This window comes from Aythya marila (assembly GCF_965140915.1).
Source record: "Aythya marila genome assembly, chromosome: 4".
Taxonomy (NCBI): Eukaryota; Metazoa; Chordata; class Aves; order Anseriformes; family Anatidae; genus Aythya; species Aythya marila.
In genome coordinates this window covers 23,708,972-23,732,855 of record NC_139045.1, presented here as the reverse complement: position 1 = coordinate 23,732,855, position 23,884 = coordinate 23,708,972, and the positions used below count along the sequence as shown (strand labels likewise).

Here is a 23,884-nt window from a genome sequence, read left to right as displayed (position 1 = left end):
TAAGGTTTGGGCTGGAACTGTCAGGGATTTCAACAGTGATTGGGGGTATGTAAATCAAGTTAAAATGTTAAACATAAATTACAAGTTTGACTGGAAAGTTATTATGCGGTAGAGAGCAGTATCCTTACAACTTGGAAGTCTTCTGAGATCTGGTAAAGTAGATGTTTCAGTGAACTTGAACTTCATCTAACACCTGTACCATAAAGTTTGATGAACAATTTTATATGTAGATCTTTCTTGTTTGTTTATTCATTTGTTTAATTAGGAGAGCTGATCAGTTGATTCAGGAAGAAAATGATGATGTCATCCCATACTGTATAGCTATTGGAGATGTAAAGAAACTAGTTTCTTTCTTTACTTCAAGAGGCCAGCTTAAAGAGGCTCTGCTTGTTGTGCAGGTATTATTACATATACCAGTGTATGCAATAGCATTTATGTATTCATTTCTATTCTGAAGATGACAAGCATATTTAAAAGGCTAGCTCTGTTCACATTTGCAAAATGGCTAAATAATGAAACCCTACTCTTCACTTTCATTCTTTATTGGCCAGTTTTTACTCAGAAATTGTAAGAAGGTATCTCATGCTTACAGATTTTAAGTCTGATTCTTCTGAATTGCAGTCAAACAACTATAATGAGAGCTGATATAGTTTTTGGTTAACGTAAAAAATTAACTTGATTTTATCAGTCGGAACTGCCCTTAACTTTTAAGGCATGTAGGATTTCACTTGCATTTCTACGAAGGTCTTGAGTATACTGCTTCTTCTAGAATCTTCAGGCAAAACCATTCAATTACAGTAGAAATCAATATAGGAAATCAACAATGATTCTATCTATGATTCTAACTTTTAAATGAATGCAAAAAAAAAATAGTGTAACCTATTACCAAGAGGGACATGTCCCTTCTGCTTTCTAATGTAAGCACAAGTTAAAGGGTGCACAAAACATGCAAGACTGATGTTTTGTTTCACTCTTTCTCCCTGTCATTTTATTATTTTTTATTATTTTTCTTTGTCTGCTTAGTACAGCTTGTTAAATAAACTGTCAAGATATGTACCTGGCACGTTTTCTCATGCCTACCTGTTCTCAAGTGTTTAATTGGCTCATACCTGGGAACTTGAATAATAATGCACGAGAATTGGTCCCTTAGAAACTGTCTATCTGTATCTTGTTAAATTTAACAAGTTATAAATTGTGAACCTCAAAGCACTTTAACACTTTAAAAATATCTTCACTTAATTTTTGGAAGACAGGCATTACAGGGTTTGCTTTTATTACAATTAACAGAGTAGTCTGTGTCTCGAATGTTTAATCAGATAATGTTAAGCAATAAAATGCCAGGACTTAATTACCATTTTAACTGAGCCTTGAATTTTAATGGCATTATACAAGCTGCACCTTAAAGGGCATGAAAGAATTTCATTTTAAGCCACACTGATCTTTTTTCACTTAACATTAGAAATAATGTATTTCAAGAAACAAAAGAGGTTTGTTTTATGCCACTATATAAACTTTCCAGATTGAATGGATTGGCTATGTGGCCATGCAGTTCATCCTCCACTCTAAGCCACTTTTTCCTAGGAGAGTAAAAATCAAGCTTGCAATCTTCACTGTCCATTTGAAGTTTATTGAAAAATTGGAAGAATGCAAGGCGTAGGGAGGAAGAGGTCTCTTGCTTCTGTAGAATTTCTTGTATGGCTACATAAAAACAGGCTAAGATTTAGCTATGTATAGGTTTGTTGGTCTAAACGTTTCCTTTGTTATAACTGGGCTTTAGAATTTTTACAGATCTCAAATTTATCTTTGAAAATAACATTTAATGTCAGTTTTGATTGGCACATTAATGAATCTCTCATTTTATTCACTTCTAGGCAGCTTGTGAGGGAAATATACAAATGTCACCACTCTCCACAACAACTGGATCTTCACATTCTGATTTAAACAATACAGATGATTATAATGAGTAAGCTTTTCTAATTTATAACTAAAGCTTCATTTTGGTGCAGTATATAATATCATCAAAAAACATAAACCTTAGTGGTTTAATTTGGCAACAGCAATGTAGAATTTGACAACAAAATATTACATCTTCTAGTATTTAGTTAATAGGGAGACAGTTTCAACTAACTGATTCTACAGTGTATAATTTCCCCACTTGCCCTTTCTAGTTGCATTTGTCATATGTATTATATAAATATTATATAGGTATCGTATAAGTATCTTTTTTTTTCTTGATCTTTAAGGAGCTGCGCTATTCCTATGCACTTAAATATTTTTAGATTTTTAGTTTTTTTACGTTAGAACTTTTGAGAAGTGTAGAGTAAGACTTAGTATCTGTAAGACCCTGTGTTTTATGCATCTTCATCTGAAGGCTTCACTGGTTTTCATCAGTGAAGTTTCTAAAATTTACACTAATAGACATATTTTCTTTGTGTGTGCTGACAAAGAAGCCACACATCTCTCCTTGTTTAGAACAACACTTAAAAACTTAAATCGCGTTGTCATGCTGTATGTATAGTAACAAAAACAGTTTGGAGCCTGTGTAGCTACTTCATTTACATGCACAGTTTGTGAGTAGTTGGAGTGATATTTATGCAGTGTTCCCAGGTACAGAATAAATATCCAAACAGTTGATCTCTCTTCCCTCAGTCTGAAGAGACATTTCAATGCTGGTGTGGATTTTGTGAAACTGACCCACCTGAATGTGTACCAACATAGGTGGATTCAGCTCAAACCAGCTACATTTTTGACTGTGTGTGGTGTCCTTATATGTAAGTCAAATATAAAAATTTTAGGGTACATAAACAAATGTGACTTGTATCTAAATACAGAACCAAACAACTGCAACCTTAAAGCGATCTTGCTGAATTCATGTTTTGTTACTGCAGGCTTCTTCAAAAAGTCAGTAAAGAATTGGCAGAATGGTATTTCCAAGATGGCCATGCGGTGCTTGCAGCATGTTGCCATCTGGCTGTTGAAAATATAGAGGTAACATTGACTTTCTTATTACATCTTTACATATTGACAGTTTTTTCAAATATGTGCCACATTCTAAATTCTACTAACTAAACTTATTTGCTCTGTATTTATTTATATTGATCCTTACAGTATTGAAGTTAGTGGCAGAACTCCCATGATTGAATTTAAAACAAGGTTTCTCTCATGCACAGAACATATGTTGTTGTTTAATTGAATTTTAGTAAATAAAGTACTTTTTATATCAGAAAATATGCGGTACATAAGTACCTTATATATATACATAAGTATTATTGTTTACTGTTTATGCTGACTAAAAAGACCTACTCAGAATTAAAACTTTGTTGTACTACAATGAATGTAATGTCCATCAAATTTGCAATATAAATGAAGTAAATAGGGAAAAAAAAATCAGCCCAAAAATATGGCTGATGTGTGAGGAACATTATTTTTTTTGTTTGTAGTTTTACATATTATTTCTTTTCCTCATGGACTTTCCACTGGAATTTGTTGTTGTGGACCCAATACGTTCTTCCTTCTCTGTCCCCCCAAATGAGTAAAATTCCATCTTAATATGTTGTTGAGAGAAAGCAATCAGTTAATGCCTGTATTTCAAAACAGACACGTTTCAAGTTTTGTATAGTCTCTTACTGTTTAATATGCTATTATCCCTATCAGATACTTCAGTTACCCAAAGAAAATATGAACAGGAAAGTCATTCCTGTTTTTTATATTCCCCATTTAATCAAAAGAGGGGGAAATATGTACTCTGAATACTACTGTCCTTACCTAGGACTAAAAGGAAACACTGTCATGCTTGTTATGTATGACGTTTAATCGCTCAATAAAGGAAGTTTCTGCTAAAGGAAATCTATTTGGTTATTTGAAAACTAGTACACATGGTACGTGATGGTCTCATTCAAGAGGCCCAAATTTTATATGAAAGTTCCTTTAATTAATGCTTATTTTGTCCTGTAAAAGGCAGTTTCATGGATGAATGTCATATGCTCAATGCAGTGAATCCACAAAAATGCTTGTGTCCCTTAATGATATAACTTTTTCATTGAGCAAGCTTGCGATGGCAAACCTGATTCGTGGAAATGAACTGGAGTTGGCAATCAGTGTGGGTACTGTCTTAGGAGAAAATGCAGCGCAAGCAACACATTATGCCCTAGAATTACTAGCAAGAAAGTGTATGACAGTAACAACATGGTAAGAACTTTTTTTAATCCAAAGATGATTTCTTTCTTTTTTTTTCCCCTGACAAAACAATTAAGGTGTTTCTCATTCTGATACTTATATATATGTCAGACCACTATGGGTAGATAGATGTCTGCTTGAGTAAAAATTAAACTTATGAAGCATGGAGAATGCAAGTGTTCCACTTTATTCTCAAAATACATTATGTATGCATTGTAAGGGAGAGAAGAGTCCTTGTCATTTGGAGTACAAAATGTGCTGAAAAAGCTAGGTACGTACTTGGGCAATAACTAACATAGCAAGTCCTAGTCTGTACTCAGTAAAAATGACTGCTTCAGACAAAGTGAGGCTAGAATTGAATTATAAAGTTAATAAGCACAGAAGTTCAGGTAGGATTTGCAAAGTGATTTTAAATACCTGCTTTACAATATAAAACCCTGAGAGACTGATGTATTATTTTACACCTGTATTGGATATACAGGACAGCTGACAAGATCTAAAGATGAAACAGGTTTACTGTTTAATTCACTTACTGTTAATTTCTCTGTTGCACGTAGGGGAAACTTCATCCCTCTGCTAAACTTTCTCTTCTTCCTCATGGTTGTTTTACTTTGAAGGGTACAGTTTGTGTCTGTTTGTTGTCCACCAATGAAACAGAAAATCTTGCTAAGATATATTTGGAAGCTGTACAGTGTTTCAGAACTGACATTCAGTAAACAACATGTGTTTAAACAGATACTGTAATCAAGACTCAGTTTTGCTGCTGAAGTTGGTATTTGCTCAAGCATCTGGGGGTAGCCTGAGAGAAATATAGTGGAACTCATTTCTACAGAGCATTTAGCCTAGAAAAAGAAGCAATGCAGAAAAGGATATAATAAGAAATGGATGTCTTGCTACTTTGGATTCGTAATGATTCAGCATGTCCACATTGCACCAAGTCTAACAGAGTTGTTCCATCAACTCCATCTGCATCTTCTAAAGTCTCTGAAGCTGTTTCTCTGTTCTCCTTGCATTCATTGTGAAGATTGTTTTTCACCTGCAGTGCTTCCTATTAAAGGGTATTTCACAATTGATGTATATATCCAGTTCCATAGTTAAAACTTGTTTTGATCTCAGTGCTATAAGAAACACTAGTAAAAGTACAGCCTTTACATGTAAGTATGTATATAAAATTTCTGCAAGCCTATGGCATGTCTACATTCCAGTCTATAAAGGTACACATAATAAAATTTTAAACTAGTCTGGTGTATGTTGCCCAAGTATACATCTGGATTTATCAGTGTGTTCCATATGCTATACAGAATATCTGTTACAGCTATACCATGCAATCCTTGATTCTGATTTGCAGCCATTACAGCGTATTCTTCCATTCTGTAGAAAAGATCAGAGATCTATATTTTGTAATAAAGAGATGCTAACAGCATAGTAGTATAAGTATTTAGTCATCTGCATGCATAAGATGATGAATGGTGAAGCTGGAGTTCGAGGGCATCTGGGCTATTCGTTGAAGGCCTTGCTTTTTCTTTATATTGATTATTATGCTTAGGGAAATCCACCAATCAAAAGCATTTCATTGCCGAGAAACAATTGTGTTAATTAACTTAATTAATTCCTCAGGGAATACCAGAAGGCCAATTGCTAATGAAATTAATTATTGATGGAATGTTTTTCTAGAAAAGCTCTAAAATATAAAATCCAAACAAAAAAAGTCAAAATCAAAGATGCATACCCTTCCTAACCAATCCAAGTCTGCAACCTTTGGAAAAAAAAAGTGGGCATTTGGGAAAAATGAGTGAACTTAATAAGGCCATTTTCATTTTATGTGTGTTTAGTGCCTAAATACTGCTAAAATGAACTTCCTTCTGCTATTTAGGCTAGTGGCATTTCACTTGAAACACTGAATTCTGCATATCCTGACTCAGACACCTTATTTTGTTCTTGGGGCTAATTGTCATTTTTTTTACAATCCAATTCTTAAAAAAACATTCCACATAACACAGTTTGAAGCCATTATATGAGGTTTGCTCTGTGTTTGTTGTTTTTTTTTTTGTAATAAACATTTGATTTCAGTTTTCAGCTGAGCAGTTTCTAGTCACTTAAAAAATTACTACATTTGAAGTTGAGTACATGTGACTAACTGATCTTGAAAATAGTCAAAAATTTTGAAATATACTATATTCTGAAAGGGCCTTTCTGTATCTTAGAAAAGTGGCTATTGCATAATAGTAATAATAATAAGATAACACATTTTCCAAAGACCTTTTGGCATTAGGTTTGTTAGGTTGTTAAAAGGCATTGGAAAGATTTCTTTTTTCTTAAACACAGTCAGCTAACTTGGCTATTAGATTTGCTTTTGTAGATGTTCTATTATATTTTTCTTCTGTATACAAAGTTAAGAATACAAAACAAAGTTTTATTCATTACTGTTTCAATGTCTTCCTTTTAGCTCTCCATCACTTGGATACAGGTATTATGCTTCTTTCTAGAAGGAGAGATTAGAAAAGTGTGTGACTTCACTAATGCTAAAAATAAATTTAAAATGTGTCCTCATTATTTAATCATAGATGGGAAGTGGGGTGGAAAGTAGATATTGGACAGCAACTTGCATTTTTAAGCCAAGGACTGCATTCTGACAAGCCAGGGGAACTCAGTAGGAGATTTTGCCTTACACAGTGGCAAGTCAGTCTTGTGGGTCACAGGAGAAATAATGCCTGCATGAGTAAAAGAGACATAAAACAATAAGAATAATTAATTATTTAAAGCTCAATATTATTTTTTTTAAATAATTTGCTAGTATTTATGTGCGTTCTCTCCAGCTGCTTCTTGTGTAAAGTAGGATGGGGAAGTAAACAAATGGTAAGAAGTAGAGAATACTTCAGAAACATCAGTCTGCTAAAGCCCATTTTTTTGTGTTTAATCAGAAGGATTAAAATAGGTATCATTCTTTTCTTGTATAATCTTTTTTTATCACAGAAGCTGTAGCCATTCTGAATGACTGAAAGATGTTTTTTGCTGATGTCATGGTGCTCTAAAAGCCTTTTACCCTCAACTTCTGGCAGTTTGACTGAGGATATCGTTTCAGGACAGAGCCACACTACCCTCTTTTTTTCAATGGGAGAGGTCCTACTTTCCCTTCCAATGGCTGCTCATGTTTTCTTCCATCTCACTTGGAGGTGGTTCTTACACTTGAGGATTGCACAGTTGTTTAATTCAACCACCTAAAGCAACATTAAAAAAAATCTAGAAATTAAATTCTCAAAAAAGAAAAAAAAAGAATTCAATTTTTGCAAGGTAGTGACCTGGATCTGCCTACCTAGTGATGATATGTGCATTAGAGAAATTGATGAGGGACGGGATGATGCCTTTGAAAACTGGAACAAAAAGATATAAGAATGGAAGGGAAGTGGAGATCTAAAGGAAGGAAGAGGTAGAACCTCCTTCTTTAGGCCTTAGTAAGCTATTGATTGAAATCTTAAGCCTCATTTATTGTACCAAAAATAGACTCCCAAGTTGCTTCTGATCTTACCTGGAAATAGCCTTTTTTTTTTTTTTTTTTCCTCCCAGTAAACTCATCTGTGTAGAAGGAATGTAAAGGGAAAACTGTTTCATTTTATTACAAACCATCAAGAATAACAACATGTTGTCTTTGTGTTTGTGCAGGGATTTAGCAGCCGATCTTCTTATGATGATTCCTGATAATAAACTGCATTTGGTAAAGCTATGTGCTTTTTATCCTGGATGCATAGCAGAAATAAATGACCTACATGAAAAGGTACAATGAGAAAGAATTTACCTGGATCCTAAAAAGAGGTTTTGTAATGATTTCAGAATGTATAATGCCAAATAAATTTAAGATGTTTTTTTCACTAGTGTTCTTACATATGTTCAATATATTTTTTTCTCTTTCAGTCTTTATTGACTTTATTTTCAGTACAAGAACTTTAGTTCTTTAATTCTAGTGTGTACAGTATTTTCATGGCACAGGTTACTTCCAGAAGTAGCTTATGATCTTCATCATTTTTTGTCAATAGGATTTATAACCTCATCACTGAAGTGCAGCCTAATCATGTCTTGGCAGATCACCTTTTTGTAGTACCCTGAATTGTTTTACATCTTGATGTCTATAGTCTCCTTAAGCCCTGCCCTTCCCTTCCCCCCCCCCTTCGTCTTCAGCAGCAAAGGAGTCTGCTCCACTAACTCCCTCCCTTAAACTCAGGCTGCACATCTTCAAAGGAATAGTAACAAATTCACAAAATCACTAACAAGTGAAGCTGATACTTACAGAACCTTCTCCTTCAGCAGTGTCATCTCTACTCTAGATGGCTTTTTAATGCCTATTATATGGAGGTATGTCATTCAAACATTATCTTCAGAGAGTTTGATCTTAATGATATATAAGAGCTTCAGTATTTCTGTACATCTTAGATGGTTGTTTGAGTATTAAAATAATTCTTTAGCAAAAACCTTGTTTTCTAGTGTAATCTTCCTGATGCAGAAGAATGTATGCGATTGGCAGAGACAACTGAGGCAGACGGAGATATATTTGAAACTATAAAGTACTATCTGTTAAGCACAGAACCAGAAAAGGCTCTCCCTATTGGCATTCAATATGTGAAAGGTACTTAAATGAAGAAACTTTTTTATGCATAAGTAATTTTGACAGCCTGCCTCTTTAGATATTTTTCTATTATTTCTATTTCTATTTTTCAACAGAACAACTTCGTGGCTCAGATTGGACTTTAGATTCAGTCTGCCCATATCTTGACCTTCTAAGTTACATACGTACTGAACAATTAGTGTTGCATAAATGTAGCAAGTGAGTATGTTTTACCTGTTTTTAGAAGTGCAAGCTTAATTAAAGGAAACATTTGGAATAAAAAGCTATAGGTACACATCATTAAAGTATTTTTTGCTGACTAGAAGAGGGCTACAAAAAGATTACAACAAGCAGGCTAATTCCCAGTATGGAGAATTGAATGTGGAATTCTCCTAAATTTAGCAAGAAGGAAAAGGTGTTTTTCTTCTTCTTTCTCTGTGAGGCATTTACAATGGGTGAGTCAAGGTTGGCCGTATTTGAAGAAGCTCATTTGGATCACAACTTGTTTCCGTTTCCTGAAGAAAAGGAGTAGTGGTACCACATACTATATGGGTTTTTACGTAAAGGAAAAGTTGTTACTCTTAAAATTAACTCTGAAATATTTGGAGTGCTGTGGTTTGCCTTTCATAAAAAATGTGGTTGAAGCTAGGTGTTGGGGGTATCTGCACAAGTGTATGTGTGAAGAAAGGAGCAGAAAGCTTAACTCTTACCTATGGTCTGTGGGGAAAATTGATGGTACTGAAAAACATACAAATATGTGAGACAATTTTATTTACATTTTTGAGTTTTATTACATTAAAATGTCTGAGTGCATTCTTTTCGCAGCTTTATGTGATTGGGCTTATTAACTGTGTTATACTTGCCATTTAAAATGTAATAACTAAAATCAGTACACAGCAGATTAAATCTTTTTTTAATAATTACATCACACCACAAAGAAAGTAAACAGTCAGCTAACGTGTATTACCCATGAAAGATGGACTGATAAATCAGTTTTTAAAATCATATACTTGAATATGAGTTTAAGGTTTTTGCAAATGCTTGAAATCTTTATTGTTTATGATTAATACTTGTCCATTTATAGGTTTCGGAATGAGTTGTTGATTTTGTGTGGTTACATTGGTGCTTTACTTGCTATCAGAAGACAGTACAATAGCATTGTACCTGCACTTTATGAATATACAAGGTAATGTTAAGTTTTCAATAACACTTAGAAATCTCAATCCCTATTACGATGTATGCCATAGATAGTCCACACTTCTCCCCCACAAAAAAAAAATAATCTGAGGTCTCAGTTCTGTGAGTGGTGTATAGTGGTGAAGCCATGCCTCCTATGGAGCCTTCTTTACTTTTTTTTTTTTGTGTGTGCATTATGTTAATAAAAGTTTTTGAGTTAGCACAAGTTGTGAATTCAGGATTTCACTCAAACTTGTAGTTCTTTATGAAAAACATTATTAGAAGTAGATGAATATTCAACATTGCCTCCATGCATGATTAGAACTGTAAGTGTAAATATATAATTTTGTATCAGTGTAGACCACTTGGGAAGACTTGTTCAGTAATGACAAGGACAAGCTGTGACTGTAGACCTCATGACTTGCTTGATTTCCCACTAAAACACCTGTCTTGACCTTCTGGCACTTGCTAAGCTAACATCCCTATCTGCAAGCATTTCACTTTGCCTAGCCCACTGACTTGGCCCAGCCCAGCCTAGTTACTTGACTTGACCTGACTTACCTTTATCCACTTGATGTGACCTGGCCCATTTGACTTGATCTCACCAACTTGACCTGACCTGACTTGGCTTAACCTCATCCGCTTGGCCCAACCCATCTTGACCCTACCTGACCTGGTCCGCTCAGTTCACTTGACCTGATCTGACTCCATGTGGCCTGACCTTATTCGACCCAATCCAACTTGACTGTACTTGACCCAACCTGGCTTGACCTACTTTGACTTGACTGACTTGACTCAATCAACTCAACTTGAAAGGAGAAAAAAATAAGTTCTATAATCTCTATCTTATCTGGTAAATAAAATAGGTTTATATACAATATTTTAGTATTCCTTCATCAAACTATAACTATTATTTAGTCTTCCTCTCTGATTTATAAGGACACTGCTGTCCAGATAAGTAATTTCCATTTATAGCATAACCTCTCACTCACAATTTGGCACCAACAGATCTTTTGGGTTTTGTCACCCATTTTGCTGTGTGGCAAAGCCATGTCCAAGATGTCACTGATTTTGTAATGTGGTCTGCTTTGGCATTGCTCCAGCTTATACTGTGACACTACCTGCAGCTTTGCTAAAAATTACAGCTCGTTTATAAATGTTGCATGTTGTCCAGTCCTTTTGAACCCTAAACTGTGAGTTTTCCTGATGTTTTATCATAATTTTCTACCAGCAATAAATAGCATAAATTTAACAGATATTAAATCTGTGTATTTGCCCCATTTCTTTGACTCCTCTCCATTATATTCTAGACAGCACTCCTTTCCTCTTAGCTACCGTCATCCCTGAAACCTGAGTGTACAAACAGGAAAAGGAAATAGCACTGTTTTTATTTCTTTTATGAGCCACAGCTTTACATATTGGGGAAAAAAAAATACAAGTTTCTACAGAAGGGCCATTCTGATACAGAAGCGAATAGGCTAATAACAAACAGAGACTGTGATACCTTGACCGTCAAGCTTTAAGTTTTCTTGGGATTTAAAGAACCACTGAACAAAACTGCTCTATTTTTTTTTTTCTCAGATTGCACAGTATTTTTGGGATTCATAGGTTTTTAGATTTCAGGCCATCTGCAACTGGATACTTGTATACATACATGCTTAAGCTGCACATTTTTAAGGCAGTCCAACAGAGATGGAAGCTTGCTGAATTAGGTCTGGTAGTAACTGTCACTTGTATTATATTTTAATTTAAAATAATAATAATAATAAATCCAATGAAAGTTTTTTGAAACTCTGTTTTCCACAGGTAATCAGATAAAACAAGGCTATCCCAGAGCATGTATTAAACCACCATCATTGTAACCATATTTTTATCACATATTTTTGTGCCCTTACTTCTAGTAAACTTGTCATAAGAAAATAGAAGCCTTAAAATATAGAGGCCTTAAAGAAAAAAAAAAAAAAAAAAAAAAAAAAACAGATAATTGAAGAGAAGCTTAATGAAAAAAGTATACTTTTTCTAGCATACTAGAATATCTGGTAATTTACTATTTCTATGGGTTTATATTGATGAATATATTATGATGAATATATTATTATCCTTCATATATTATGAAGGATCAAATGCTAAAGTTACGTCAAAATATTTTGATATTACTATTGTCTATCTTATTTTTCTTTCAAGAAAATATTAATTGTTAGAATTAATTTGGAATTTAATTATTTTCTTATTTTCTTTGTTTTCAGTCAGCTTTTAAAAAGACGAGAAGTATCTGTACCTTTGAAAATTGAACAGCTCGCGGAGGAATTAGATGCATGGCGAGCTTGTACTCAGTTAAGCAAGTAGGTGCAAAGTATGAAATTAGCATGAATGAGACTGCTGGCATTTAAATGTTTATTTGTAAATACAGTATTTATCCTTTTGTAAAATTTTAACCTGAATGTAAAAAATTGCTATTGTGTGGACGTTAATTTCTAATGCATAACGTACGATGGTTGAAAAATAAATGTCTTTTGTTCATAGGCCAACGGATGAATTGCCACGCACCCCACCATCTGAATCACAAAAAATGGTGTATTCAATACTGGTATCACGAATACAAGAGGAGCCTCTGAAAGGAATGGTTGGGCCAGACTATGTCACTGGATCAAATCTTCCTAGTCATTCTGATGTTCACATCTCTTGTTTGACGGGGCTAAGGATACAGGTACAGTTTCAGAGAGCCAAGATATTCTGTCTTGGTGATAGTGTTGGCTAGTTGTGAAGTTACCGTAAGTCTAATGTCTAGCCCGTCGTGGGAGGAAGAATCTTTTTCTTGTTGTCAGAGTAGCAGAAGTTAAAGAGGACAAGTGCTGAGATCTGCTGTGTTAGAAAAGCTATATAAAGAATTGTCCAAACAAATGATTGCCCAATTTCCCAAACCAAAACTTTTGAATTTCCATGGGAAAGACAAATTTATTTTGCCAAATGTTCTTTTTAAAGTGCTTTCAACTTATTAACTCCTACCTCACAGCACTTTAAATTAAAAAAAAAATAATCCTGTTTTTCTGTTTTCAACAACATACTGACATTATTCTATTGTTAGAATTAATTGTTATGGAAATGCATAATATAAAACTTAAAATTCATTAATTAAAGCCAAATATTAGAAAAGTAAATATTCAAATATATTCATTTTTCACTTGCATAGGGCTTTATGATCAAAATGTACTAGTCCTTTTAATGCTTCTTTGGTATATGTTATTATTTTCACAAACGGGAAATTGACAGGGCCTGAAAACACTACTCAAAGGCTTCTTTCTCCAAGCACTGGTTCAATGCCAAATTACTCTCTTGTATGAGGCTATTTCCACTGTCCAGTGCAAGATGCCAGCCCAAAGAATGAGAGGGTTGTTGAAGGATTAAGAGGGATGGTTTTGTATCAGAAATTGGAGATCACAAAATGCTAATGAGGTCCTTGAGGTAAACAGAATTACAAACTGAGCATCCTCAAGTCTAAAAGATTTGCTGCCAACGCCTCCACATTAGAACATAGTCTTTGCTGTGTCTCAGAGGAAAATACATGCCCCATGTTAGTTGTTGTTAACAGCCACAGAAAGATGTCATTGTTATAATCCATTTGACAAGAATATCAAGTATGGTATCACCAGTTTGTCGTCTACAATATCCATATCTCTGGATTAGCTAATATTAGGAGTTACTGCTTTAGACATGCGGATCAGCTCACAATTCATTGAGTTAATACTAAGGTACAGTAGCCTAATTGCTTGGTTTTACAGTTTTAAGTGGTAAATTCAGAGAAGAAGGCACTTAAAACTAAATTGCAGCTTTGACACTATTTTATCAGATGAGGAAATTAGCAGATAGCTTTTCTCCCAACAGATAAATTGGTGTTTTGTCCTTCATGTTTTTCATAGCGAACAGTTGAAATTTTCCTGTAGACTGCATGTACCTTCCATGCAGGTGTTATATATATGTGTGTGTATATATATATATATTCATATTTATTCAGTTTTAGGATGAAGAAACCCAAAGATCACCACAGATAATTACAGTGAAGTATGTATGATATTCTGAAGAGAAAAAAAAAATCTTATCTCGGACTCTTACTCTACAGTTACATTTTGCCTGAATTACTGGCAAACATATAGAACACAACAATTATAAAAAAAAATAGAAAGATTACAAAATGTTGGGTCTCCAGGTTTTAGAAGATAACCAGTTCACTTAACAGTTGTGCATTACAAATTCAGCATCAAAGCTTTGAGTTGACCAGGTACTATTTTTGCATAAATTTAGGTGACAGATGTAAATCTAATTTTTACATGCTTCTCAGATGTAACAAAATGTGCTGGTCATTCTGGTAGTCTTTACTCAATACTTGTGTACTTTGTTTTTTCCCTCTCCAAACATTTTTGCTGTACAGGGTCCAGTGTTCTTCCTTGAAGATGGAAAATCTGCTATTTCACTGAATGATGCTTTGATGTGGGCCAAAGTGAATCCTTTTTCACCACTAGGAACAGGAATACGACTTAACCCATTTTGATGCGGTGTTTTCCTCTGTTCTTTGTAGTGCTTAGAATAACAGTTTAGGGGTTAATAGCAATTTAACCTTGCTTGTCAAAGGACAGAAAGATGGCAGTTGATCCATCCTGAAAGGCAATTACTTGGACTTTGAAAACTGTAATATGAGAACAAGAAAATGATTTCTATATAAATGTTTCTTGATAATCCAAAGAAAAATTTGAGAATCCAAAGAGAAAAAGTCCTAACTTAATTGACAGCCATGCCTTTTTTTTAAAGTAAGAACTGTTGTCAGACAATGCAGACACATTTCTGTTAAATTTGTGTAAACAAATGCCTTGTAAAGCAAGTAGGCAACTATCTGCACATTATCAAAATACAGATAACAAACTGTGAAATTCATAAACACACTTTTAAATACATAGTGACTTTATGGATAGCCACTGCAACCCATTTTTAGAATGACTGAAATCCTGCAGCTGATTAACACATTGTGTCCCCCTTTTTAATTTTAACTAGTTTTTACATACAGAATTCTATAGCAAAAGTAATATTTCAAGTGCTTAGATGACTTTTTCATCCATTATTTACGTGCTTTAACAGTAATACAAATATGTTTATTAATATTTTGTTTAGATAGGTTTGAATATCTACATTATAATACTCTATTTTCTAATAAGTTCGTCTTTGGCAACTGTCCCCATTATAGTTTCCTAACCAGAAACTAAAATGTATAGAAACATTTTTTTTTTTTTTAAAAAAAGAGGGTTTGTAAGGGACAAACAGCAAATGTATTGAAATTATTTAAATACATTATATACATTTAAAATGTTTTCTTTTTACATTTTATATTAGTTTTAAATACACATATAGTATGATGGACCAGAAACAAATACTTGTGCATATATTTTTATTTACTAATGCTGTGCTCAAATGGGAAGAAAAATATGTCAATAGAATACAATGAATATTTAAATTTTAAAGATGTATATAGTATGGAATTTAATTATAGGAGAAATCTTATAATTGGAATTATTCACCTGTAGAAAAGATGCCTTGGTTCTTTTCAGCTTGATGGCCCACAGTCAGAAATCTACCTAACCCGTTGTTATGTTTTTTGCTGCCACTTTAAAATAAATTTTAAAATCCCGCTAGTTATATGAAATATAAAGTTACATTTAGAAATAGGCAGAATTATTTCTAGAGCAACTCCTGTAAAATAAGAAGTAACACAAGGTCTTTTTAACATACCTTATCCAAGACAACCCTCAATGGGTCAGTAAACAATGCCCTCATCTAAATAGAAGTAACAATGCCACAATGCCAGAAAGATGGGATGGAGATCAGAAATCAACAAATCCTATCTTTTTTTTTCCATTTTATAAAAGTTAAGATTTCATTTTGTCTGTTTTAGAATATTATTACAGGATTTCTGGTATAAGATTATGTTGGAAAAAATAATAGCTGCTTTGTAATCTATACAAAAAAAATTCTGTACATACCTAGGTGTTAGAAAAATTTTTCACTTTTTGCAGGTATTGTTTGGGAGATGTTTTCCTTTGTCCAACCCTGTGGAGCTTGGGGAATTAGAGTTGGATTTCAGAAATAAAAATTCATAGTTTGTGAAATAATTTTCCAGCAGTCAATAGCTGATGGGTTGCTTGAAAGACTAGTTATCTTTTAGTACACACAGGATTGTGTAATTTAATACAAAACTGGAGAGCACAGGTAAGAACTGAATGTGCAAACCTATGTCTGATGATAGGATCTAAAAGATTAACTGAACTGCCACTCAGCTCTATTTCAAAACTTATGCTGTGTCTTAAGGATTTTTACGAATACATCATAGCTCAAGTATCTTAGAAGACATAGTATTACTGCATCAATTGTTGTGCCTAAGTTGTGCCTTAACATGGAATCTTAGACAAATTTACTCCCTCTTTAAACTAGAGAGTGAGGGTTAATAATTGTTGAAATACATTGTTGAAATACAAAAAATAAGTCAAAGGGCACTTTTTATATTGGGATCCATCAGGTAACAGTCATTGTGAATAAAATGAGGTTGCATTTTCTTTAACATAATTGTACCCCATCTGGTGAGTGAGGGGAACATGCAAAAAAAAAAAAAAAAAAAAAGTTAAGTGTTTCTGCTGCTAAAACTGTGGTTGCAACTGTCAAAACATAGCTACGTTATTTTCAAAAAGAATTTCAGGTTGTTTGTTAATGTGTGACTTCATTGTCCAGCACAGCTAGTCAAATACAAGTATTTTCCTTTAATATTAAAGAATCCTTTGTCTTCAAACAATCGTTTGACTCTTCTGTAAAAATCAGTATTTCTGTTTGAATGAAGAAATTTAGCAAGCAATTTTATTTAGAAGCTTTTTAAAGCATTTCTTTAAAAGAAATTTAGAAGCAATTTACCAAGTGCTTCCTAGTTACTATAAATCTCAGTATACCTAAGGTAAGATTTTTTTCCATGATTGTATCCATGTATAAAATCATTGTTCTATTGAAAGAATCTGACCACTGTTATGATGTGTCTGTAAGCTTCACAGGCTGTAGCCAAAGGTGAGATCCTCAGAACAGAACAGCCTCCTAGGTGGGTTCCAAAACGATAAAAAAAGTGTCAAACTATGAACCTCTCCCATTGCAAACACTGCCTTTAAAAATTAGATATGACACTTCAAATCCATCTTGTTGAACTCTTCAATGGGAAAAAATATTAAATCCCAAATGGCAATAATTTAAGATTACACTAATGCAAGAAACTGCCGTCATTCTTACCAGAGAAAACAAAAGTAAACTACAAAGTCTAGAGACCTGTTTTTTCAGATTAGGTATTAGTATTTTTAAAATTTGAAGCTTTTATGTTTATATAGAAAAGAAATAAAATTCAGAATTAACTTTGCTTTAGGTAAAAGTACTAGACCAACAGGAGGAAAAATAAAGCTTTTTTTTTTTTTTTTTTTTTTTTTAAATCATTTGTGAAGATCTTGTCTTCATGTCTTCCTATCTTTGTATACTTCCATGTAGTAGTTATACTTTATGGGTTCTGATCTTGTATCAATATCATCTGTATCAGAAACTTATACTGATAAATATCAACTCTAATGAAGCTGAAAAGGAAACTAGGCACTATTATAGAAACAAGTAAATTAAACTATTTTTAAAATAAATAATAACAAAAGCTGTTTTGTAGAATGTGACTACTATTAAACCAGCTTTTTCAATTTATTTGGCTTAAAATGGAATTGTTCCCTAACAGGCAGTAAACTGAGATTTTTCTTTGTTGATTATACAGTCAAGAGAACTGTAATTGGAATGAGGTTTGTGTTTCAAAGTTCCACATCTCTCTGGTTAATCCGTTCAGTGGTATCCTGGAAGGTGCTAAATAACCATCATAACAGAGGATCTGTCAGCTTGTTGCTCTTGGAGTTCTTCTCCACATCTGTTTTGTCTCTCTTTCCTGAAGAATCTAGAAGCGATTCAGAAAAAAATGTAAAATTATTTTTTTTAAAAAGGAGGGGGTGTGAAGATTAGAAGTATTAAAATGCTGTAATTTAAAGGTCAAAGCATTGTTTTAATCAGATTTAAATGTAGCGTACAAACTTATGGTTAAGCTTTTAAAGAAGGCTTCATTTTCCCCTGTGAAGGCACCATTTTAGCCCTACAGATGAGGTCGAAGCTCTACTATTTTCTGAGGGTATGTTTGTTTAAATTAATACAGACTATCCTTGAAGGGAAAATGGAAGAACATATACAAACAAGCTGTAAACTTATTAGTCAGCTCAATTTGTGACAATTGTTATCAGTGCCCGAAACAGCCCAACAAGATGACATCTGTGTGCCTAGGGCCATCATGTGGTTCAGCGTACACCAGGCTTAGTAATTTGCTACAGAGCTGACTATGCTGATTCAGTTCCCACTTCTCCAGGACTAAATTCTACAGTTCCCTATGCAGTCAAGCTTATTGCTTAAGTAAGGACCACATCTACCCATTCACACGTTCAACAAATTGAAGATCTCCATTATGTAACGAGCAGGAAAAAAAAAATATTTCAGTATGGTGAATGTATTCAAAATAAAGTTCTGAGGAAAGTAAGAGAAGCACTTTTGAATGTCAGAATAATTTCTGCAGATGCAAGACCAGAGAAAACCTTGAAGCAATTTTATGTTAAAAGAAAAAAAAAATACTACCAAACTCCTCTAAGCTGTCTGTTTTCTAAGAAATTGTAGCTGATTTCTTCCAAGTTTTTAAACATGGAATCTTTTGGTTGCCTGTATAGCTAAAGTACACCAAAACCACCCAACATTATAATCTGAAAAGATTAAATTGAGAACTTAAATGATGTGAGAAAAAAACTTACATGATGGAGCAAATGCTTTTTCCTTTGGGATACTAGCTATGTTTGTAGAAGACGTTGTGCAATTAAGATGGTAAACTGTACGATGTCTGAAACTTCGTTTAATGTTAAACCGTCCTTTAAAGCAAAAATCACAAGTTGTTCATTTCAGCAGTATGTCAAGCAGAGTTGATCAATTCCCCAGTTTAGTTGTAAACAGTTACTGTCCCCCCCACTTGACTTAAACACCCAGACAACCATGGCAACTGTATAAAAATAAAATAAACCCTCTAAAGGAAAGGGGAATTATTAAACAAGTTGTATAGTAAAAATTCCCTGTATCTTGTTTTCAAGCATAGTATTTTTCATATGTTTAAAAAAAATAAAATTAACTTCAGCATTTTGGGACACAATATGCATGAGTTCATAAATTAGCATGAGATAAAATGTTGAGATTGCACAGGTATGTCTTGAAACCACACATTCTGAATTTCAACAATTTCAAAATATTTCAAGATGTCTTGAAACCACACATTCTGAATTTCAACAATTTCAAAATATTTCAAGAGTATAATCATTAAGTCAGTGTAGTTAAACATACTACTTGGAAAAGTAGGTCCTCTACTGGAGAAAACAAAAAACAACAGAGAAAAAAAAAAAAAAAAAAAGGAAAACTTATATACATCCTGATGTGGATCCAGAACAAACTCTTTGTTTGTTGTCTGTTGATCAGAATACTGAAGCCTCTTCAAACACGTTAAAGATTAAGTTAGAAGAAATGCTACTTGAAATGTGATTTCTGATTTCTGTCTGCATAAGCTTTGCTTACTTCTGCAACTACCGTTGATATCAAGAAGCTGGAAGAACTCTCAGAACTCATACTCCCAGTACATGCAATGCACAAAACAGAAAAAAAAATAGAAGAGACCTCAGCCCTGGTCTATGGCATAGAAGAGACCAATCCTGTAATGTTAGGCTCAGATTTGGTGCCAGCATTTTTAGAAGGATACTAAAAATTCACAGAAGCATAGAAAAAGGTTTCAATATGAGAACAAACCAGAGAACTCAATCTAAGTTGTGAAACGCCATGGGCATAGGCTTGATATTTTTTAATTGATACAGAGCATCTTTGACCAAAGGAGGTTGAACTACATAGCCTGATGATCTCTTCAAACCTCAGTATGGGTGAACTGGTTGTGATGAGACTGATCCATGACTGATGTATGTGCAAACATCTGCAAGACTGAGTTTTTTGAAGGTCTTATCCTTTGTCTTGTAGAAGAGAAGAGTAATAAACATTACAATGAATAGAATTATAATAATTGATTTTTAAAATGTTTTTGCTCTGTTGAATGTTGAAGATCATTTGATAATGCCAGTGAAAGGCAATAACTGGTCTGATTCCTTATCCAGTAAGTCAAATTAACCTAATAAACAAAAGGAGGAAATAATCAGCTGTTATATTATCCTTTCACATCATCTTATAGCTGAAGAAACCCAATTCTTTTCCACTTCTCATACATCATGTGCACCAGCCTTCTAACCACCGTGGTGGCCCTTCCTGGACTGACTCCAGAATGATAACCTGTGTTTTGTACTGGGTAGTCCAAAACTGAGGACAGTACTCCACATGCAGTCTCTTAAGTGCCATAAAGGGGCTAAAAATCAATTCCCAAATGACTGACATATTGATCTGTTACTAGCAACCCAAGATGCTGCTGGCCTCCACTGCTGCAAAGGCACTATTCAACTTGTCCACCAGGAACTGTTCTTTGCAAAGCTCCTCTTTAAGTGGCTGCCTGCAGCCCGTAGCAGTGCATAGCTTACTCCATTCCCATGGCAGGACTTTGTGATAAGCATCACATCCTGTCAGCCCATTTCTCCAGCCTGCTGTGGTCTTTCAACCTGAAGGGACCTTCATCCAGCATGAATGTCCCCCACTTGCTATGAGCGGCCTCCATCGCACCATCCAAGTCACTAATACAGACATTAGGCAGTGCTAGCCCAAAAAGTGATATCTGAGGCAAGTCACTCGTAAGAGGCCATCATCCAGACTTCATCTAGACTTTGTCTACAACCAGTTCCTTGAATCTGACACTCCAGCCAATTTTCCATCCACCTTGTCATCCACTTTTCCACTCTATGTCTCAGTAATTTGACTGTAAGAATACTGCAGGTCTTGGCTAAAGGTAAGATATACAACATCCACTGCTATCCCTGTGAACCCAGAGCTGTCTATTTCTTCAAAGACTAACAATGTTAAGTTACAGCATCTCTGGGTGTTGCTTCAACAAAGAAGGGTGAAGGAACTCTGCAGCTTCTTTCAGTAATATGAAGTATCAGAGGGAAGTATTAATTGTCTTAATGGTGGAAGTGTTATTAAAATTAACTTTGACTCCAATAATATAACATTGATATACTACCCAAGGAACATTGAATGCAGCCACACAGTGGTCATCAACCATGAAACTTCAGAAAAAATTCAAAGATTGTACTCCCAACGCATCACATCTAAAGGTTCTCACAGTATTCCCCAGCCACACTGAGGCAAGCAAGACAAAGACAACCAAAGCAGGCCAGCTACTTGCTGCCTTCAGCTGCTGTTCAGAAATTTCGAGCTGTAGCTATGGGAAAATGTGGCTGTCCCAAGCTCTGGTCCTGCTTCAGGAAAATAAAAAACAAGAGAAACACTCACGTGGATCCTCTTCCCTCTCTTGCATTCTCATTCTCATGTGCATATTAATGACAGCATTAGCCTTCTGTCTGTTTATGGTAACACTGGGTTCCATCATTATTTCTGTCAGCCTAATGTTATTCTTGATAGCCTTGGAAGCTGTTGATCTGGCAACCATTGGTAACTGTGTCTGGTAACAGTAGTCTGTAAAATCAATCTCCCTGTCTTGAAGGCTTTTAATACTGGGGAAAAAAAAAAAAAAAAAAAAAAAAAAAAGTGTTTGGGAATTAATTACAGTAAGAAATGGCTAAATATTAGTTTTTGCAGTTCTATAATGTATGTTATTTTCATTTTCAACAAATAGAAACCAATACACAAACTAATAGCTTGACTAAAATGATACATAAAGAGCCAGTCTAGGAGCTGAATGGAATCAAGCAGCAGTCAGTACCCAGGGCTGTGGGCTCAATCCACTCAGTTACAGCTCCGCAAGCTCTTCTTCCAGAGTCAAATTTCACATTAAAATATATTTTTCATTTATGACTGTGCTATTTCTTGCCAAATTAGGATACGGTAAGAAACATTGATTGATCAACACCGTTGAAGCCATCTATAGGCATCATCGACTCACCATCTGTTTGTCAGCAGGGAGTAGATGTCCTGCACCAGCCTTTCTGCTGCTCCTGGTTTGCAGTGAATTGTTCCCTCTATCAGTTCCTGGGCCACGCTGAGGTTATATTTTGCAAAAAACTTTATGCAACAGGAAAAAAATACATATATATATACATACATATATATATACACACACATACACGTATCTTCGTGCATGACCAAGTGCAAAGATGCCTGTCTTTGAATTTGTTACCCCAGATGAGATTTTTCTTGCTGTCCCATGAAAGGTTACTTCACCATGACAAGCTTTCAGCATGAAATTTGTACCAACCAAGAGGACAACAAGCCCAGCATTCCCGACAGCAGCAGCTTATCCCAATTGTGCCAGTTTTACACACCGCATTCTTGTGGAGCAGGAGCTCAAAATGACAAATGATGCACTTTAGGCCTCGTTAAGAAGCCCCAAACTGTCCATTAAAATTTTAGGGGGCGGGGAGGGGGGCTATAGCGCGTTGCAGCGCGGAGCCCTCACCCGCTGCAGCCGGGCCCAGTTGCTGAGCTTGGTGGGCAGCGAGCTGCCGGTCCCGCAGGCGCGGCTCCGGATCTCGGCGGGGAAGTAGCGCGCCAGGATCTCCGCCACCAGGTACCCGTTGGAGAAGTCCCTGCCGAGACAACACGAAGGGGCGCTGGCACCGGTTCCCGCTCCCCGAACCCCCCTTTGCCCGGCCCGGCCCGGCGCACCTGCGGCAGTGCCTGGGGCAGGCGGGGAGGTCGAGGCTCTGCAGCCAGCGGAGCACGGCCCGGGGCAGCCCGGGCTGACGGGGAGCCATGGCGGCGCCGAGCCCCGCTCCTCGCCTCACGGCAACGGCCGCAACGGGCAGGGCCGCGCGGCGCTATGGCGCTGGCAGCACCGCGGAACGGGACGGGCCTCATCGCCCCGCCGTTCCCCATGCGGCCGCACTACGCCTTTGTTTTATTCATACAAAGGTACGGCACCTGGTGAAGAAGGATCCTTGTAAGACTGGCTGTGTTGTAGTAGTTTCTTTGCCAGGGTTCTGGCTTGGTTCAGTATTTGTTTCAGGTCTGGTTCCTGATGTTTTAATACGTTAGCTAAAATGTACCTCATGCTAAGAGTTCAACCCATCAGAGCTCCCCTGTACAAACGTGACAGTTTTCTTCAGCTTCTGGCTAGACAAAGGATCATTTTTTGGAAAGGATTTTACGGCCCGCTAAGGTCGTTTGTTTTGTTAGCGTGTGTTTCTGGTATGTGGCATTAGAGTGGTCTGCTCTGCCAAGGACCTGTTCCACTACGCAGTCCTGCCAGGGCAACAACCCACGTTCCCTATTTTGTTTGTCCCTGTTACATAGTAACAGAAGCCGTTCCCGTCCTCAGTTGGCTCAGTTGGCTCAAGTGACTCTATTTTCATGTTATTATCTGGTAGCAGAAGATTAAAGATTATGTGGAGAACTGTATGTTACCTGAGATTGAAGGCATAAAAGTACTACTGCCAGCTGGTTGGGGTTTAGTCTCCCTGCTAGGCTACCCTGCTGTAGAAGTAAAGAGGAAGCAGATCCCAATAGCTGCAAGCAGTTAAAATGATCTTGTTTGCTTTTTGGATGATTGCAGGGATCAGTGGTAATAGACACTGCAAATGCCGTGAGCATGTGAACATACCTAGGGGAGGTGAGACAAGATGGTAGGCACTGTAATGTAACTCTCAGCAAAAGTAACTTGTTTTCCCGAGTCGAATTTGAAAAGTTCACACCTGAGGATGACAGCCT

The 23,884-nt window shown here is 35.6% G+C and overlaps 2 protein-coding genes across 3 annotated transcripts in view; one reads left to right on the top strand and one right to left on the bottom strand.

Moving 5' to 3' along the window:
* WDR17 (WD repeat domain 17) overlaps positions 1 to 14,530 on the top strand; it is a 58,659-nt gene extending 44,129 nt beyond the window's left edge. For both annotated transcript variants that reach the window (XM_082759950.1, XM_082759949.1), the window contains exons 19-29: positions 266 to 398; positions 1,872 to 1,963; positions 2,889 to 2,988; positions 4,049 to 4,188; positions 7,837 to 7,948; positions 8,653 to 8,794; positions 8,890 to 8,992; positions 9,858 to 9,959; positions 12,196 to 12,291; positions 12,473 to 12,656; positions 14,376 to 14,530. In XM_082759950.1, the coding sequence (XP_082616076.1) occupies positions 266 to 398; positions 1,872 to 1,963; positions 2,889 to 2,988; positions 4,049 to 4,188; positions 7,837 to 7,948; positions 8,653 to 8,794; positions 8,890 to 8,992; positions 9,858 to 9,959; positions 12,196 to 12,291; positions 12,473 to 12,656; positions 14,376 to 14,495 (1,324 nt within the window). In that variant the 3' untranslated portion in view covers positions 14,496 to 14,530. The remainder of the gene's footprint in view (positions 1 to 265; positions 399 to 1,871; positions 1,964 to 2,888; positions 2,989 to 4,048; positions 4,189 to 7,836; positions 7,949 to 8,652; positions 8,795 to 8,889; positions 8,993 to 9,857; positions 9,960 to 12,195; positions 12,292 to 12,472; positions 12,657 to 14,375) is intronic.
* A 3,279-nt stretch (positions 14,531 to 17,809) lies between these two features.
* SPATA4 (spermatogenesis associated 4) lies at positions 17,810 to 22,932 on the bottom strand (the record flags this gene model as incomplete). Its single annotated transcript, XM_082759953.1, has 6 exons — positions 17,810 to 17,948; positions 18,841 to 18,954; positions 21,512 to 21,732; positions 22,122 to 22,240; positions 22,635 to 22,764; positions 22,844 to 22,932. 6 exons carry the CDS (start codon positions 22,930 to 22,932, stop codon positions 17,872 to 17,874), a joined length of 750 nt encoding a protein of 249 aa, XP_082616079.1. The 3' UTR covers positions 17,810 to 17,871.
* Between the last annotated feature and the right edge of the window lie 952 nt (positions 22,933 to 23,884).